Genomic DNA, 19,793 nt, shown 5'->3' on the forward strand with positions numbered 1-19,793 from the left:
GAGCAACAGGTGGTGTGGTGGTTAGAGCTGACACCTTCCATGCAGAGAATCTAGGTCTCAATGCCACTTTGAATTCATTCATGCAGCTGGTCCTTTTGTCCAAAGTCACTTAATTATTTGTACAGCAAGGTAATTTTACTGGAGCAATTCAGGGTACCTTGCTCAAGGGCACTAGGGATTGGAACCTCAGACCTTTAGGTCCAAAGGCAGCAGCTCTGCACTAGCAGCTGTCACTACTTCCCGCTGTAGTACTGCTAAGTAAGGTACTTACCTTGAATTGCTCCAGTGGAAAAAAAAAATGCACCTGGAGAAAAGTGTCAGCTAAAGAAATACAGATAATCTGGCAGAATTTTGCATTTGATGGCATGTTGTGCTGGAGCAATACATTTGTCTCGTTGCCCATCTGTTGATGCCCCGTGCAAGCGCCACAGTGAAGGAAGATACTGTCTTTTAACTGCCAGGAGAGACGGTCTCAGTGAGGGACACTGCAGGCTGCTCTGCTCTCATGTACCACGTAAGCGTGTTCCTATCAGACTCCACCATCTCTCAATTAATCAATTAGAACAAGTGCTTCAACACACATCTCATTCACATGCAAATGACTCATTTATTCAGCTGTGCGTTGGCCAGGAAGCCCGAGCGGCACAATATGAGCTTGTGCTCAGGAGCGGATGATGAATGACGGAAAGGAGCAAGTCGGAGGCGGGACTGGAGGCCGTCCTCGTTTCTTATCGGAGACGCCAATTTGATTCCTCTCTCCAGTTCATTCCCACCACTCACTTGTCCTCCTTGCAATGAAAGCTTGTTGCTCTCCAAAGGATAGCTGTCCTGTCTTCAGAAGCAGTGCTTTGCTGGTAGATGTTCCACCTGTGTCTGAAGGGGAGGCGGATGGCTGAGAGGAGGACAAAGTCACCAAGCAGAAACACTTCCCGGGGGGGAGGCAGGGTGGAAAACTATGCATTTGTAATCAGAGCTGGGCTCACTGAGCCTCCAGCTCCATGAAAATCAATGTGTGGTGGCAAACAAGCTCATTAGAGGGCAGGGAGGAACAGCATGGGATTTGGGCAGCGGCAAGAAGCGAGTATCTGCCACCCGCCAACGTGGGGAATGACGTGGCCTCTATGAGGGATGGTGCCGTTCCAGTAACACCACCCGGGCGCCACGCGACTCTTTAAATAACCTTCGGCCTCCTGTGAGCGCCAAAGTGATCGAGGTCGTCCTCAGGGATCGAGGGTCATAGGGACACATGCGTCCTCTCTCCAGGGCTGGGGGGAGGGTGGCATGCACAGCCACAGACCCCTCGAGTCTGAATAAAGGAGATGACCTCCGTGAGGCAAGAACATCATGTCCCCCAATACCTTGGTGCCCACCTACCGTCCCCAAGGTGCTGAGGAGCCCTTGTGTTCAGCCAAGCACAGTCGACCATGTAACAAAGAGGTTTGGATCTCTGCTTCGCACCACGTTTACATTGATTCATTTGGTTTTTATTCTTTTGTTCTTTTATTTACTTTTCTCCAAAATGACATACATCTCAAAGAACAATAGAGTGAATCAAGTCGACAGAAGGAGAGGTTTGCATGCAGACATGTGACTCTAAAGTACAGTCAGTTTGTGACATACCATGGTATAAACTAGTACACTTTACACCTATAACTGTATAAAGGTTTATCCATTGTTGACAGAGAGAGAGACTGGAGTCGATCAGTGTTTTGCATCAACTTTGTGACACTTTTATTTGGCCGTTATCAGAGGTGTATCGTTTCTTTTTGGAAAGTCTGTCATGAATCTTTCAGAGAAATTGTCTTTCATGCTCTGAATTTCGAATTGTGTCCTCGACTTACCAACTATCAACTAACAAACTTTGTCATTATAGAATTTTTCTTAAATATTTTTTTTTATTCCACCAGCACTGCTAGACCAGCACGTAGACTGCTACCCCCAGTGCGTAGACTGCTCGACCAGTGGACCAGCACGTTGACTGTTACTCCCAGTGTGTAGACTGCTAGATCAGTATGTAGACTGTACACCAGTGTAAACAGCATGCCCAAGTGTCACCCAAGGACAGACGACAATCACCAACAGGACACTCTGCCACGTGAAGTGACGTACCCCACAACTCGGACTAAAGGGAAGTGTGTTTCACAGCAAACACAGAGACACAGATTGAGACGTGATTGTGAAGCCGATACCCAGTCGCCGTGTGCAGAAACACCCACTTTGGTGGCATGTGCTGATGAGGAGCCCCTCCCCCACTCTGTGTCCATTACACTTATGAATTTTTTGAGTAATGAAGCAGCTCTCAGGCCCTATGAAGTTCATAAACAGGGGACCGGCTGCACGTACAGTTTGTTGCCTGCGTTTCCTCGTCGTCCCGTGATGATATTCGTCACCCACAAAACATCTGTTTACTTCCTGAGCTCAACATATAACCCAAGGGGGCCGTTTTTGAGCCGGGCCTCGAACAGCAGGCTGTACAACTGCGGTGCCCTGGCTTGACCTCCATTGTGTGCTGCTGAATATTTGATCAGTCACTGTTTTTTTCCAAACGGCAGCGGCAAACGGTCTCCGTCAATAATGCAACATGTCATAAATGAATAATCTGTGTTGTTCTTAATTGAGAAAGGCCATTGATTGTTTTGAGGGCCCGCGTCGCATTAATCAAAGTGCCGCCGCCGTGTGGGATTACATGGTTGAGCTGGAATTCAGCCGCGTCTCTGCCAGCCTTTTTGTTTCAGCAGAAAAAAAAGCCCTTTGGGCCGACGGTGCGTGGATGGCAGTCGGTCGTCTGAGCGCCGAATGCAAATGGAATAATGCTCCGTGAAAGTGTGTATGGTTTTTTTTTTCTTCCCCCCCTAGGAAATATATCTTTATGCTACAAAATACACTGTTATAATGTGTGGCAGGATTTTGTGAAGGTGTGTGAAATTTTTGTGGTGTTAAAACAGGGCAGAAGGATGGGAGTCGACTGGGAAGTGAGTCCTGCAGCCCTGAGCCCCTTAGTGACAGCAGGGTTCGCCCTCCACTACAGCATTGTCTACAGTGTCACACTTTTCTCTCTTTTCCCACCTTTTTCCACGTCACACTTGATCTCACACTTTTTGTCTCTTCTAGTGCTGCAAGAATCGAGTCCAAGAGGGAAAAAGTGACACCAACATTGTTCCTGTGTCGTTTACTTCCTCTGTATACAGTACAATGAAATGTGCAATTGTGGGTGTGAAAAAGTAATGCCACCCCACCCCACTCGCACACACAGTCTGGCTGTGCCACCTTGGGGCACACGCTTTCCCGCAGTGCCGTGCCCTCCCTGCAGGCCCCCACCTGAAATGAAGGTTTTGTGACCGTGCTGGAAAATGCGCCTCCACGTGGCCAAACTCCACAGCTTCATGTTCTGCAGGGCAGAACTGCTCAGACTTCCTGACCCCACCAGCACCACACCAGTCCATTGGCACCACACTAGTCCATCAATACCATACTAGTCCATCTCTACTGCACTAGCCCATTGGTACTGCACTAGTCCAATTCCGCATTACTCCATCACTAGTCCATCAGTACCGCGCTACCCCATGGACCTTACACTTTCCAGCAGCTGTACGTTACACCAGAAGCCAGACCACCAGGACCCCGCAGCTTGGACCCCGGTTTAAGTGCTGTACGGAAAGTTAATATCGCCTTAGGTGTGCCGCCTGACCCCTAACTACGCTCTTTCTCTGTGTGTTGGTGCAGAAACACGAGAAGACCGGACCAAGCGCCTCTTCAGGCACTACACCGTGGGCTCCTATGATAACTTCACCTCATACAGGTTTGTGCACCTGAGCTCGTACCTCTAAATGTTATTGACCCTGGAAGGAGAGGTTCAACACAGAACAGTCCTTTCAGCGCAAGCGGTGTCTTGCTGTGTAAACATGCAGGGCAACGATTTCGTTTCAGAAACCTTGAGAATAATTATGTTTTGCTCCTTGTTGTTGTTTCTGCAGTTTTACAGTGGGCCGGTTGTAGATTTTTATTTGAAAATATGACTTTTTTTGAAAGTTTCTACACTCAATTGACACTAAATATGTTCGCGTTTGTGTGGCTACATCTCTTCTTTTTGCATTATTTCATCCGCATGCGTTCCTTTCACTGATTCTTTCCTATCAGGAAAGACACCGGACCTCAGTGCTCCACACTTTGTGGATTCAGACTCTCGTTCAGCACAGCGGTCACTATCTGTCACTGTGTTTCCCCCCCGCTCAGCGCTCAGTGCTCCTATTCCCCTCTGCTGGAGAAGCCATCCTCGTGCTCTGTGCGCCGCATCCCGAATAGTTACTCTGCGTCCTGCAAGTTCAGAAGGGAGGCGGTGTGTGTGTGCGGTGTGTGTTGAGAGGTTGGACGTTTCAAGAGGGAACCTGCTGGCTCTCTGCTCCCGCACGCACAGCCTGCAGCAGGACCTGGTGACCCCTCGTCCCACTTTTCTCCCCAAGCCGTTTGCAGGTTATCAGCTGAGCTTCTCCATCAGGGCCTCCAAACCATACTGACCCCACACATCAAGGAGTATTCAGAGAGCGCAGTCAAAGGTGTGTTTCGGAGTGTGTGCGGCACTATTTATGACTCTGCCGCCATCTGGTGGCTCTTTTTTGTCAACACCTCGCTTCAAGGGTCTCTGCGGTCCCCTGGTTGGGGAGAATGGGTTTCACAGCCAGCAGTCTCCTGCTGAAAGGAGATGTTCGCAAGGCCCCATCTGCATATTGGGGGTAAGAGGATTTTAAGCTTGGGCTGCACTTAACCCACCTCCGAGAATAAATAGCAAGTGGAAAAAAAACGGCAGGAAAATTGTGCTATTCAGGCTTGTGATCCAATATAAAGGGAAATCGGAGCCTTAGCCAGCCATACCCTGGGGGTCTGTTGCCTGGAGCTTCCGGAATATTGCCATGCTGTGTCACCACATTGAGGGCATGAAGCACATCCAGTCTTACGTTGATACTGTACTAATTCCTTCTGAACCCATCAAACAAGAGGGTGCCAGGTTCGTGTGCACAGAGAGCTCTGTGCATGTGTGTGTGCCGGGCGGTCCAGTCCAACTCCTGGCGATCCCTCACGTGGCTTTTCAGGCAAGGGAGGAGAAGTGGTTTGCCAGCATCATCTTCAGTGCATGTCAGCATGGTGCAAAGACACAAGCAAGCTCCACACACTTTGAGCTGGACTCAAACCCCAGTCCCATGGAGCAGCTCAGGAGCTGTGAGACACCAGCTTTTCAGTGTTTTATCCATATTATCCCCTATTGGTTTGCCTTCCCACCTTCATATCTGCTCACATACAATTGTTATGCGCCGTTCTCAAACCCGTTGTCAGGTTAGTCCGTCCACATTGTTACGCTTGTTAGGTATGAAACCTTAATCTCAGCCCTCCTCTGTCTTTCCGACATCACGCGTCATAGTTGTGTTACTCTCGTCTCAGCCCTGCCAACACGTAACCAATGAGCCAAGTCGACAGTGACCACAAAGGGTCTCGGCCCCCAGGCGACCATCCCAATCCACAGCTGTCTGAATGGCTCTTTGAGTGACGCTGATGATGATGGCGTCTCCGTTCCTCCTCTGCTCTGGGGGCTGAAGATGAACAAAGGCGAGGAGCTTGTCCCAGCAGAAGCCCAAAGAGATACGTCTAAAGTCATATTGCTGAACCCTGGTTTTGAGCTTGGTGTTCATCTCCTGCAATTTGTGTAATTGTCTCAGGCACAATTCAATCATACCTCTGCATATGACCAAGGTGGGGGGTGTCAGCTAAATCCAATGAAAGGCTCTCTCTCAGATGAGCCCATATGCATTAGAAAGGACTAGCTGCTGAGTCGGGCCTTTTTGCCAGGGCCTTCGGGAGGGCAGCTAGGACTTGTTCGAAAACATCAGCCTTGGAAAAACATAGCGATTCGAAAGGTCATTCCTGGAAAGTGTGTTTTCTTTCCTGATGCTTCTTCAGTCAGTGCTGTGTGTGAGCACAAGAGCCACCTCCGAATGCCACTGGATTCCAGTGCTGGTCGTGGTGAAACGAATCCTGGTTCTTTGGAGACATAGTGATGAACATGGAGAATTCAGGGATAAGGGTTCAAGAGTTAATATCGGGGGGTGGCTGAGTATGTTTTCAGGCTTATTTACAATATATTTAGTTGAAAAATGTGGGATGAGACCTTATACTGACGTATAGAATATGAATACAAGGTGGGGGGTAACCTGCACGTAGCCCATGTGTTCATTAAGCAGTAAATGTAGACATTTCCTCTTATCATAACACTGTGGCATACACTTTAACACTTGGGACCAAATACAGATGTTTATTCTAGAGTTGGTTACCGCATAGTACTTTGTCCCAGGTGCTACTGCTCTACTCTCTTTTATAGCCTGCTGCTGGGGGGGAGAGGTACAGTATCCTCAAAAAAACAATGATCCATGTCCATGGAATAAAAAGCTGAAGAATTAAAGATAAATTATTGAGGTTAAATAATTAGTACCGTTATTTTCAAATGCCTGTTGTGGTTCAGATGCCTTTAAACACAGCAGCACATACTCTGGGATCGCTCTTTTTCTTATTTCCTGTTTCCTCCTGTGCCAGATCCATCTGCAGGCGCCCCTCTCCAGGCTCTGAGCTTCGATAGCTTGTCGGCATTAATTTCCCTGTGTGTTCGGGCAATGTGCCACAGGGATGGGGCCTCTGAGGTCCAGATGAGACACAACCCCCAGGGCAATGCACTTGGAGACGTTCAGAGGGAATAAGCAAATGTGTGTTGGCTGTGTAGCTCTGTGCTCCAGCAGGCACTCGGAATGTGTATCGCAATTCAGTGGTTCAGTGTTAAATCTCAGAAAACACTCACCAGCTCCCTTTCCTTCTCCCTCTCTCTCTCGCTGAATTACTGTCCCATGCGATTAAGGACGACTCTTGGTTCCAGCTGAGTATTTCACGAGTCGCCTCTTTCTATCTGAAGTTTGGTCTGAAAGTAGACATTCCACTACACTTCATTCCCTCTGGGGCTGAACATCCAACAATATCCCATGGCAACAAGGATAAAATGTCCTTCAAGTGACACCAGGATGTCCCACCATCAAAATGCAGGAGCCCTATGGATTTGTTTTGTACCACCAAGTGAATAAATTTGGGCAATACACTCTTCTCAAATATCTTTGCTTTCATCATTCCACTAAAGTGACGGCTTGTGACATCTGTGATTAATATTCACGTCCTAGGAGGAATCTGCTAATAAGTCACCATTAGGGTCATGAGGAAGAGCGGTCATTGAGAAGTGGATGAGGACCTTAACAGTGGCGGTCAGCATGGCTCGGTCAGAGTATGAGACGGAGAGGTTGGCTGTTGTGTCTGCAGTTTAGTGGGGGGGCGGGGAACTGTATTCTCGTGTTGGCATTAAAGCTATGTGGGGGAGAGGGTGACATTTTTAGCTCTTGCTTATATTTGATCTCTCACAGAATAAATTAATACAGGTGGTCCTTGACTTAAGTGGGGTTTCATTCCAAATCATCACGTGAGTCACTTGAACTCTCTCTTCCTGTCACACCCCCCATCTTTGTTGCCTTGCTTGTCTTGCTTCTCACATCCTACCTGCCTTTCTCCCCACATTCCCCTTCCAGCATTCCTTCTCCTCTGTCTTTCACCTCCTCTGCTCCGTCTCTTGTTTGTTTCCCCATTACCCTGAGCGTCGATCCCTCATTTTGTTGCTCACCCCCATCCCCCAGCCCCACCCTGCTACAGTGAGTCATCCCTTTTGTGGAGGCAACTTCCCGCCTCGGCGGGTTCTCCAAACTTCAGCAGATGGTTTGTGCGGGAGAGAGAGGGGCGCATTGGGAGACCGAAAGGCAGGGGGATGAAATTGTGATGCCGCACATACTTCTGATGGTGTCTCTCAGGAAGCAGGAGGGGACCATCCTAATGGGCTATGCAGCGCTGCTTCACCAGGGTAGAGAGGCAGGAGTGGGAGTGGCTGACACACATGTGCGTGCTTCTGTGTGTGTGTGTGTGTGTGTGTGTCTGCCTTATCCCTGTGTCTCTCTCTCTCTATCCTGCTCCTCAGACTGTCACTCCCATCGCTCTGCTTCTCTGACCTCCTCATCATCCCTCTCTCCCCCTTCCACCCTCCGCACTTAAGCCGCTCAGGCAGTGGAGAGCGTCATCTTGATGGAGCGCTCACCTGGGTTGCCTGGTGTTGCCGCTGTGGATCTGTGCTCAGATGCCTGGGGATTACTAACTTTTCAACAGCAGTTCAGTTGTCTCTCTCCACTGTCTCTCAGCTCGAAGGAGAGCCACTGCTGGGCATAAGGAGCTGTGAATGAACCGGTTCTCTTTGGTGGTGGGTTTTTTTTTCCCTGTTTTGTTTGCAGTGGCCCTCATACAAGACATTAGCACATCACATTGCAATGTGTTAATGGAATGGGCTGAGGTGGAAGGCTGCTCTTCGACCTGAGGACCCCAATCACACACACTTTGTCTCTCTGTCTGATCCACTGGCACAAGCTGAAGCAGGCGCACTCGGAGGTGCTGGCTGGCAGATGCACTCTCGAACACCCCCTAAATATGGTGCTGAACTCTGACCTGGGTGGCCTGCTGTCTTTCCTACTCAGCGACTACATCATTGAGGAGAAGAATGCCATCCTGCAGAAGAAGGAGAATGAAGGCTTTGGATTTGTGCTGCGAGGAGCAAAAGGTAAGATTCCAAGTCCATTCCATCCAAAAATCTGCTTTGGGGGTGGAGTGTAAAACTGAAAACGAATTACTTGTACGCTATTTCAACACTCAATCAAAATGATCAAGAATCAAGCTATCTGATAATTTTGCAGGGAAGAAATTTGTTTTGAAATGTTACTTGTTACACTACAGTTTCTGAGGATTCAGGATTAGATCTTATATGTCAGCATCACAAGTCTATGTTGTACTTCACAATGTGAAACTCAGAGATTTACGGCTTTAATGAAGATCTAAGTGACGTGTCATTTATTAGTGTGAATCAAGGTCTGGGCTCTCTAACAGTTCCAGCTTGTAGGTCTGATGTGTGGCTGCCCTTGGTGGCCCTGACCTGACGCTGACATTTCAGTTCTTTCTTCCATCTGCTCCTGTGCTCGTAACACACTGATAGAACGAGGGTCTGCAAATCCTGGCTGCAGAAGCAGACCGGAATGTGTACGCCTGTCACCTAGCATGTTGTTACACAGTGTATTCACATTCTTCTTACACAGACATTTGTGGAAAGGAGAAGTAAAAAAGACAGAGATGTTAAGGGCCGTAAATGTGGTGTTCGCTGAATCTCCACAACTGGCGCATGAAAAATGCAAATGTGTTCCAAGTACATTTATTCATTTAGCTGACGCTTTTCTCCAAAGCAGCTTACTATGTTAAGGGTACAATTATCACAAGCTTACAATTATTTACCCACTTATATACCTGGGTAAATTTACTGGAGCAATTTAGGGTAAGTACCTTGCTCAAGGATACTACAGCCAGAAGTAGGGATTGAACTTGTGATCTTCAGATCCAAAGGCAGCAGGTCTAACCGCTGTACTACTGGCTGTCCCGGTAGCCTTATTGCTGTCTATATTTATAAACCTGCTGTATCTCAAGCCTGTGGTCATTAGGCATTTTGGCTCCAAGTTGCAGCCTTGATCTCTTTGAACATCGTGTAATTATTGATGCACATTTGGCATGTACCTCAGTGTCAAGGGCCTGAAAATTACTATTGTGTCACATAGAAGCACCTAGAGGGGGATGTCTACCCTGGGAAAGGAAAGGCACCATCAGAAAGCCGCAGCATGACACACAGGAGCTTACTCATTGCAATGACCTCACGATGGTTTAGATAGAGAACTTCGCACAAAGAAGTGTGTGCAGATCATCTCGTGTCATTAAAAAGGGTCAAAAGGGACCTCAGCAGCAGTGTTAGATGTTATAACTGGGTTTCTGGGCATTGCTGCTTTGTAACTGCTGCCAGTAGTCATGTGAGTAGTAAGCAGTGAGAGAAGATGTACTCCAGGCAGATGTACCGCAGTACACAGGGTACATGCATTGAGGACTGCAGTATAATGTGAAAGTCAAGTTTTTTACTGCCCTTCTCGTTGCCAAAGACCATTTTGGAGATTTTGAAGTCAAACTGCAGTTAATATACTGTACAATAACATGTGATGTTTTCTGTGATGAACATTTTTTCAGTGCGGTGGTGAATACAACTTGAACAGATTTCCCCAGCGAAACAAAAGCACTGATCTGTTGTTCACTTTCATATGAGTCACTTTTTCACCATCTCTGCTGTGTTGACTTCCCTGCTGAACTGCTGGAGGAAATTGAGAAGGTCAGCTGTGTACCTCAGTGGCCTCCTACTGGAGTAAGAGTAGAAGATAGTTCATCCATCCGTCCATCCAATTTCGAGAAGCACTTGTTCTGAGCAGGGTTGCGGTGATCTGGAGCCTCATGGGAAGTAGTGTGTGTCGTAAATGAAATGGAATTTTTCCTCTCACTATGGAAACAAATTTGAGCCGTACACTTTATCGATATCTTCAAGTAATATAATCTCAGGACCTGTGTTATTGTTGAGCCGAGACTGGACCCACATCCAAAACCCAGCGTTGCCTGCTGTGCCGCCATGTCTCTGCGATCCCGATCAAAAAATGAATTGTGCATTTTTATGTTGCCTTATGCAAAAATGATCCATTTCTCTATTTCTCTGCTGTCCTTGATATAACGCAAAATGTTCTTCACTGAAATAGCGACAAGATCAGTCTACATACTTCTATTTAGGAAAGATGCTCGTGGTTCTCGACTAAGAAATGCAGCATGTCACGCAAACCTGTGTCACACAAACGATGTGTCCTTCCTGACCAGTCACCTGCGCTGGAGCCATTTGTTATGTGGGTTTTAACCACACTGAAGAGGTTGTCAGTCGGACAGTCGCTGACCCACACTGTGGCACCTGAAAGATGCCACAAAGTATGGGGACATATCGTTTTTACCACCTTTGACTCAGTCAGCGGCATTGACATCAGTAGACTGACACTGCTGGAGTACTTAAGAGAATGAATCGTTCACAGTGGACTTTGACAGGCCATGCCCTTCACCGGTGTGCTGCATGTGTTCTGTCACTATGGTAACATGGTGGAAAGTGATACTCTCCCAGTGCCCTGCTCACTTCGTCATCCTTCAGTCTGGGCAGGTTTACCTTAGTCTGTGTCTCTGTCAGTTGGCTATCCCCTCAGCCCAAAGAATCTTGCACCTGTGTCTTGTCTCCATCCTCATGCCTTTATCCTTGCTTGATTTATTCCTTCCCCTTACATCCGTTGTTTCTGACAGCAGCACAGCCATCATCTCCTGGCACCGAGCTCCTGTTTGCCAGACTCATTTCTCGTCTCCCTAAGCATGTGCCTCCTGACTCGCTGTGTTGGTAACTATAGCAACGAGGCTGGCACTTTACTCGCACTATGTAATAGAGTAAGGAAGAAGCAGCTTCCCTCGACTACAGAGGGCTTTGCGTTCATTGTCGTCTTCGACAACTCATCTAACTTCCTTTACATTTGTCCTTCAAAGGTTTTTCTCCTGTAAATATCTTTTGAAATCAGGAGAGGCCATAATTATGGTGAGTGACGTGTTCATAGTGCTGTGGCTGAATGTTGCATGTAGGTTTTCAAGTGTGGCTCTGCACTTTGTTGGAGGAACATGTGACTAGCGACGGCATTGAAGGGTCTGTAAATAACTGAATTCACCCATCAACCCTGCAGGTATTTAGCACCAACACTTGAGTGTCATTGTGAAAGTCATGTGTTCCTCAATAGTGCCACATTTCATATCCTGCTGCATCCTGTGGCTCACGAATCTCCCTTCTCGGAATAATTAGAAGCTCCTAATTTTCCTGCCCCAGATACTGGCACTGTTATCGAACTCTCAAAGAGGGTTAATCGCTCTTCAGCTGAGTCACATTCAAGGATTTACACCCTGAATATATGAAAGGGAAGGCTGAGAGGAATAAAAACATCAAAAAGGTATTTCCAGCAGAAGAGCATGGTAACTCAGCGAGTCTCATTATGTAATAACACAGTGCAGAGTGACAGCAAAGTAAGGCGAAATGCAGCAGCGACAGTGCAAGCGTGGTGGAGCGATATGGACCCTTGAGAGTGGCATATATTACCGTCTGGGGGTTTGGGCATCACAAACACAGTTCCTGATGCTCTGTCCCGGAACAATAACGCACACGGTGACGTGCTCTGTTTCCAGCGGAGACGCCCATTGAGGAGTTCACACCCACGCCAGCCTTCCCTGCCCTGCAGTACCTGGAGTCGGTGGATGTGGAAGGCGTGGCTTGGAGGGCCGGGCTCCGCACAGGAGATTTCCTGATTGAGGTAAAGACTTGCTGGCTTCCCTAGAGGTTTGAACAGAAACGTACTCATCCTGAACACAAACTCACTCCTGTAGCTGAGGCTCATTAGGGAGCCGCGACCAAGAGTTCCATAGCAACAGGACATAACTGGCACCGCCTACACTGGGGAAGGAACTTTCCCAATGGGTATCATCCTCACTTTTCACATTCTTTTCTTTTCCACTGCTTCCCGTATATTGACACGACTGCTTACGAAAGGCAGATGAGCTGCATTTTTCAGTCTAGTTAACAGTACAATAAATACATTTGCATTTATTTTGTACATGTTTTTCTCCAAAGCGACATACGGTGGTCGTTTACTAGTATTTAGCGGACACCTTTATTTACACTGTTAGATGAACTAAGCTCAATATGGTGATTCACTTATCCATACAGCAGAACAATGTGAAACCATGTAATGTAATGTAACCCTTGTGTGCACTATGAGCAGTTTTTTTTCGATTCCCCGATTGATATGAAATACTGTGGGAGGAAACCAGAGCACCCAGAGGAAACCCATGTGAACATGGGGAAAACATGAACTCCACATAGACTGAGATCCATTCAAACCCATGTTTGACTTTATAGTCCAGATACCATAAGGCATCCACAGTACCTGCTACACCACTAGAAATATAATAAATATTATATTTATTATAAATAATAAATAATAAAATATTCCAGTGTCATTTCTGTGTCATATTTTACTTGAATGCATCAAAACTATCAGTTTGCTGTTTCTCACCTCCTAACTTGCCTTTACACACAACAAATGTCTCACTTTGCTGTTGCCATGACGATGCTGAGTCGCTCTCTGCCAGGGATGGTGCAATCTGATTGGCTCTCCCTATTCCTGACTTTGGTTTTGCTGCAGCTCTAGGACCACTTTGTAACGCCTGACATGAAGAGTAATATTTGGCTTTGTCACACGACATGATGTCAGATTGACGCGCGTCATCTGCCCGCCAAACTTTGTTTGCATGAGAACTGAGCGACATTTAGTTCCCTGGTTTGACTGGAAAGTCTCAAATCATAGAGCACTGGAGGTACAAACGTTTGCAGTTATTCCTTCAGTTGATGCATTTCTTCAAAGCAACATACTGTTATTTACCCAGTTGTTCCCACATCAGTTTAGAGTAGGTACATTGCTCAAGGGTATTACACCAGGTGGTGGGACTTAGACCTGGATCATGTGAGTCCAAAGTAGTCAAGGGGCTGTTTTTTGGGTGCGGACAGTTAAGAACACAATCCGCCACACGGCCTGCATTTCTTCAACCTGTCACACCAGTCGTGTTCCAGCTTGACAGAGACAAACACAACGAAGCGGAGCGGGGGCGAATGCAATGGGTCCATTAGACCCACAGGAGGCCAGCGGGGCCCAGCCAATGAGGCCCCTTGTCCCAGGATGGCGGAGAGGCGGGGGGCTTGAAAACAAGCGGCATCACCAGCGCCGATCAGAGTGCAGCGGGACACCTGCACCCTTCCCTCCCTTCCCGCCCCCAGGGCACCGTGCTCCGATGCTGTGGGGATCCTGTCGCAGAGAGCGCTGCTGCTCTACACTACAATCTTGTACAATCGTCCAATCTGCTCCACACCCCGCATGTCTTGGCCGTGACGTCCGAAGACTGAGGTGTCACCTCATTGCCACCTGGTCTCCCAAGAATTGTAGGATTTCATGTCATTTCACATAGGGATGCAGGAGAACAGTTTGTTTATTGGGATTAATTTTTGACACACACACACACACACACACACTCTGCGGCAGCATCACTTTTGCCCCAATATCTCTTTCTAACTCTCTTGACCTGAAGTCCAGAGTCGCCCAGGAGAATGCCCATGCGCTGCCTCAGGCCAACACTAAAAACACCGTCCCCTCATTTCCCACAGGTGAATGGGGTGAACGTGGTGAAGGTGGGGCACAAGCAGGTGGTCTCCCTCATCCGCCAGGGGGGCAATCATCTCCTTATGAAGGTCGTCTCCGTCACCCGCAAGCCCGAGTCAGAGGAGGTCGTCCGGAAGAAAGGTAAGGGTTCCGGTCATGGATTTTCCCGTGGAATAAAAGGCACCCTGAACTCGTGCAGCACGTCGAGCCGAAACAGTGCACGGCTTCATCCTTAACTTTAAATTTGTATTTTGCGTAGTGCATATCAGTGCAGTATATGGACTAATAGCCCCGGCTGGGGGCAGCAGGCCTGCTGTCCGCTCTCTGTTCTCTCGCCCTTTCAACCACAGCAGCCTCTGTGCGTGTGTGTGTGTGTGTGTGTGTGTGTGTGTGTGTGTGTGTGTCACTGTAACTGTCATAATGTGACTTGACACACTTCCTCATATTTATGGTAGATAGGTGTGGTGTATATTAATTTACATAACGTGAAATGGCAAGTCGTACCTCGGACTCCACCGCTCCAAATGATTCATGTCACCTGTGCCATCCTGTTCAAGCAGCGTCATCATTGTTTAAAATAATACATTTTTAGTTCAGCTACATTAAAATTAATTTAGTAATTATCCTTCATTGTGCACATTGACAGCCTGACTCAGTCTTTAGTGGCGTCTGGTACCAGTGGGTATTGAGTGGCGGGCACTTTGGGCACAGTGTGTAATCAGCGGGAAGGGACGGCCTGTGTGTGACCTCCTGCGTGCTACCGTTGTTACTCTGTTTCCAGTGTGATTTTGGAATCGACGCTGACGTCTTCCTGAGCTATTTTTGATTTAAAAAAAAAAAATGACACTACGTGCAAATACTTTGTACTCCTGTCAGCCCTGTGGTTTGACTTCTTCATTCTCCCTCCAGCAGCAGATGTCGCTGGCAGCTTTTACACATTATTCTCTATGTGTGGTGCCATCATGAAAAAGTACCTTCTGACGCTGGCGTTTTGGCAGCTGGAGGAGCGGTCTGTGGTGTCGCTGCGTAGACTGAATCGTCTGACAGCTGCTCTTTGGAAACATGATGGCAGCAGTGATTTCGGTTCACACCGATTGCCTCCCTTTGCCAGTGTCCCTCTGGCACAGAATCAAGCCGTGTTGACTGCACCTCTGCACACTGTGTCACTGAAGCCCTGGGGCTCTCTGACTCCACACCCCCAGCCACTTCGCCGTACGGGGCTACACTCTGGTAACATGATGACCACACAGGCACGAATATTGAGAAGCCATTCAGTTTTCACCTGCGGGCACATGAGACAAAAGACACGAGATGGGAAATATCCTTTTCTCTGAGTTGGGCTTCAGGTGGATTTACTGTATAGCATGGTGGTACCAGATTTTTTTTAAACAAATGTTTCACACTTGCAATTCCTTCATATCTGATGTAATGACACACCGATATGATCATATACAGCCGAAGGTTTTGTCTAAGGTTGGTGTATGGAGATGAACTTGTAATTGAGACAAACAAGCAAGGACTTTGAGTGATATTGTCTTTGAATAATAATTGCAATAGCATAATTGTACCACCGCCGTCTCACAGAAGCCGGGCACTTCGGGCGCAGGTTCGAAGGTGCCGTGCTGCGATGGGCCAGGGTCCCATCCGTGGTGTACCCAAGACCATCCTTGTGTCCTGGGCTCATAGGACATGTGAAGAATTTTGCTGCACACGTTGCTTACGCAACCTCAGCCTTGTCAAGTCTTGTGAGCTCAAGTAAACAGCTGATAACTGTAAACATCTAGTGAAGTATCCATACGCTTGTTTATCCATCAGTCTTGTGTTTGGCTCATGAGGTTTAAGCGTCTTTAGAAGAGACACACACTTGCCTGTTGTGTAGCAAACAAGCTTTATGATCATAAACAGACACATTTGAAAACTCACTAGTTCCAATCCCATGGCACTCAATAGTTCCAATCCCATGGCACTCACTAGTTCCACTTCCATGGCACTCACTAGTTCCAGCCCCATTGCATTCATCAGTTCTAGTCCCATGACACTCACTGAGCTCCTTCTGATTTGATCACACTGCGGCGAAATGCAACTAAGACAGCGTTTGCCGGGAGGTGAGCTCACCTGTCACACTGACTATTTCAGTTTTTTGTCTTTGCTTATAAATATTTCAATCCAAATACACAAAAGGAGCAGCAAAATAACATCAACTGAAATACCCACAAGGCTGAGCGAGGGGGTGGAAGAGAGAAGTTTACGTTAAGCTTCGAAGAAATGAAGGAAACTGTTGAGAGTCGGCACAGCTTTGTGGGCGGAATATTAATTTGTTAAACTGGGCGGAAGCTCATCTGAATTCAGTCTGGAGCTTGAATGGGTGGGTGGGGGTCGCTATGGCGTGGTCCTCTTCACAACAGCTCCTCTCCATGGAGTAGATTTCTGGTGGACTCAATAGTTTGGGTTCCCAGGACCCGCTGAGTACCGTGAGCATTGAAGACAACTGATAATGGGAGACAGCAGCCATGAGGAGAAAGCAGCGGTGGACGGAACTGTCACTGCTTTTTGACTCGTGAAGATCACATTGGCAAACCGAGGAGTGTACCGCTTCCCATCCGATCACAGTTTGGATTCATTCCCTTCAGCTTGGACTGGATGGGAGTGTTCAGCTGAAGAAAGGCACGGATAACGCATACCTACCGAATAATTTCTGGACATGAAAGCCTCCCAAGAATTTTGAGGAAGGCGGTGTGGCCATAAAAGGAAGATCACGTGAAAATCTTGAGGTACCGTTTACAAATATAAGTTGTTAATAGAGATGTGAGTTGTCCATCTGTCTGCACCTCGCTTTTCTTTGGGTTCCAGCGCAGCGACTGGTGACTCGTAGGACGGAAATATGGATATTTGCGGCCGTCCTTTCAGAACAGGCCGTTATTAATGAGCGTCTGTGCTGATTTGGTGTCGCTCCTGCGCAGTGCTGCCAAAGTCACACCATGGGACTCCTGTAGCAGACCAGGAGCTCAGGGTGTTTTCGTATACCAGGCACAGAAACTGAAACCTATGCGCTACACTTTGTCATGCAGCTTGATTGACGGGTCTTGTTTGCTTGCGTGATGCATGTGCAAGAAAACAGCTTTTCACAAAATCAATGATACCAGCTTTGCTGGGCTTGAGTGCCACCATCTCCACAGAGTGATCATTTTTCCGTTGTTAGCAGCGGCACCTTTAATACTGCAAGCAGTTCTACTTGTGCAAACTCCAGAGAGCAGCATGTGCATGAATTGTGTGTGCCCTCCCCCTGCACGCGTGCGCACACACACACACACACACACACACACACACACACACACGCACGCATTCTGTGTCTCTGTGGTGGTCCACCCACCTCTCAGCTCATGGAACGAGATGCTTCACATCACTGGTAGAGCTTTTGCGGCACAGCCTCACTTCCTGCTACAATTGCCATGGTTACGGCTTGAAACGTTTGAACGCAGCCTTGCAGAAGGACTCGGCTCCAATCACTCTTCATTTTTCATTCGCTCCCTCTGTCTCTGCTCAGGTTTTCCTGCATCCCGTTTATATGTATATATCTGATACATTGTCAATTTCTCGTAACTGTGTTCTGCGCCAGTAGCTCAGTGGTGACAGTCTGTAGCAGAACCATAGCTGTCCTGCCATATTAGCGTTCCACAGCGAAAACACTCCCAGTCAGTGACTTGAGATCCCAGCTGTGAGAAACAAAAATCAGAGCAGAAATGTGGAGCAGAAAGGAAGCATTTTTCCTGAGCCGGACTCAAAGCATGTTGCTTGGCTTGTGGCGCCCTGAGCATCAAGGCTGACTCTCAGTGGGACAGTGAGCGCTTTCTCAATGGGCAGGTTTCAAAACCCTGTGGCCACCACAGTCTTGAGCTTTCTACTCAGAACACATGGGAGGAGTGTGAAAGTGGCTGACAGTGAATGTCTTGACTTATTTTGATGGCACGTATGGCCGAACAAGATAGAGCTCATCTTTTTCTCTGCCTCACGTTCGCCACGTTACCACTGTGAGTGCTGTGCAGTAAAGTGTGGCAACACAGCTGTGCCACCCGAGAGCCATGGAGAAGTTTGCATCTGGCCTCTGCCTTAAGGAGGTGCTGCACCAGTGTGAGGCGTCCAAGTCGCCTGACTCCAACGAAACCAAAGCCGCCCCGAAGAGGTGGCATCTCCACGTGGGCAGCATCCGTCGGATCTTGGCTCACAGGTCCAAAGTGCCCTCACCACTGTTCTTTCTTGCAGCCCCGCCACCCCCCAAGAGGGCGCCCAGTACCACACTGACGCTGCGCTCCAAATCCATGACAGCCGAGCTGGAGGAGCTGGGTGAGTCCTTGCTTCCTTTACTCTTTCAGAGGAACCACGTTCCCGTTTTCTCGTACACCTAATGTCTTATCGACCTGGGTGAGCTTGCTATAGGAGCTTAAAAAAGTCACCAACTCCATCATGAATCAATCGTCGAAGAACGAAGAATTAGGGTCGCAGTTGAGTCACCACTGAAAAGCCTCATGCAGAGACAAGGGAAAGTGTGCGTTTCAGTGTTTGAAGTCATTAAAGGTATTGGAGGGCAACTCTACCAAACTTGATAAACTACGCCTTCCTTTTTACAAGGACTCATCTTCAACCTTACGATTAGTGGTAGGAGAATGAATGACAAAATACAGTGAAGGAGAGATGTTCGGTGCCGAGATTCTGGGTTAACTTTGCTTGATGCTCATGGTAATCCAGGTAGGTGCTCTGTTAAACTTACAACAATTTAACCATGTGACACATTTCTCATGCTCTGAAATTGTGACCAAAGATGTTTCCCCACTCCTTTTATTCCACACAAGCATCCGCAAGGAGGAGAAGAGGGGGTGAGTTGTAGCAGCATGTTTGAATCGTCACCAGTGCTCTACGGCTGCTGCGTTCCATTATTTCAAATTTATCAATTAAAAACGGTGCTTAGATGATTCGATGAGATGGAAGTACACACTCAGACTACGTGGTGTTTGCTGTCAGAAAGCTTGCTTTTGTCAGTGACTGATTTGTCAGAGATTCTGAAAGTTGGTGACACTGTCAGGGTGCAAACAGCATTCAGGGAATGTCTTCTTTCTCAATGCGTGCAGAAAGACTGGACGAGATGCTGGCCGCCCAGGAGCCCGTGCTGCGACCCCCCGTGGCTGAGGCTGACTACAGGGCTGCCACTGTGAAGCAGCGGCCGACAAGCAGGAGAATCACACCAGCAGAGATCAGTGTGCGTCATTGAGCTATGCTACATCATCAAGTGTCACTCTGCATCACCTTGTGTTGCCCTGCTGTGTTTCGTCCTTACAGACAGAGATGATCATTTTTAAATGATTGACTGTTTTTTTTGTGTGTTCATCTTTAATGTAGTCTCTATTTGAGCGTCAGGGAATGGCTATACATGGTGGGCTTCACCCAGCAATGGACAAAGCCCACATTCCGTTGCCAAGAGGAATGTCCAGGACCAAGTCTTTTGGTGAGGAGATTGCGGTTGTCTGTTACCTTTTTTGCCGCAGTCGTGTG

The 19,793-nt window shown here is 47.8% G+C and overlaps 1 protein-coding gene across 2 annotated transcripts in view; it reads left to right on the forward strand.

The window, feature by feature from the left end:
• Positions 1-19,793, forward strand: part of LOC108921134 (SH3 and multiple ankyrin repeat domains protein 3-like) — a 191,613-nt gene that overhangs the window by 161,468 nt on the left and 10,352 nt on the right. The window contains exons 14-21 of one of the 2 annotated variants that reach the window (XM_029251632.1): positions 3,724-3,799; positions 8,595-8,677; positions 12,226-12,350; positions 14,255-14,390; positions 18,510-18,590; positions 19,097-19,120; positions 19,373-19,500; positions 19,641-19,746. In XM_029251632.1, the coding sequence (XP_029107465.1) occupies positions 3,724-3,799; positions 8,595-8,677; positions 12,226-12,350; positions 14,255-14,390; positions 18,510-18,590; positions 19,097-19,120; positions 19,373-19,500; positions 19,641-19,746 (759 nt within the window). The remainder of the gene's footprint in view (positions 1-3,723; positions 3,800-8,594; positions 8,678-12,225; positions 12,351-14,254; positions 14,391-18,509; positions 18,591-19,096; positions 19,121-19,372; positions 19,501-19,640; positions 19,747-19,793) is intronic. The other variant, XM_029251633.1, reaches the window with a different exon arrangement.

This window comes from Scleropages formosus, chromosome 5 (assembly GCF_900964775.1).
Source record: "Scleropages formosus chromosome 5, fSclFor1.1, whole genome shotgun sequence".
NCBI classification, from domain to species: domain Eukaryota; kingdom Metazoa; phylum Chordata; class Actinopteri; order Osteoglossiformes; family Osteoglossidae; genus Scleropages; species Scleropages formosus.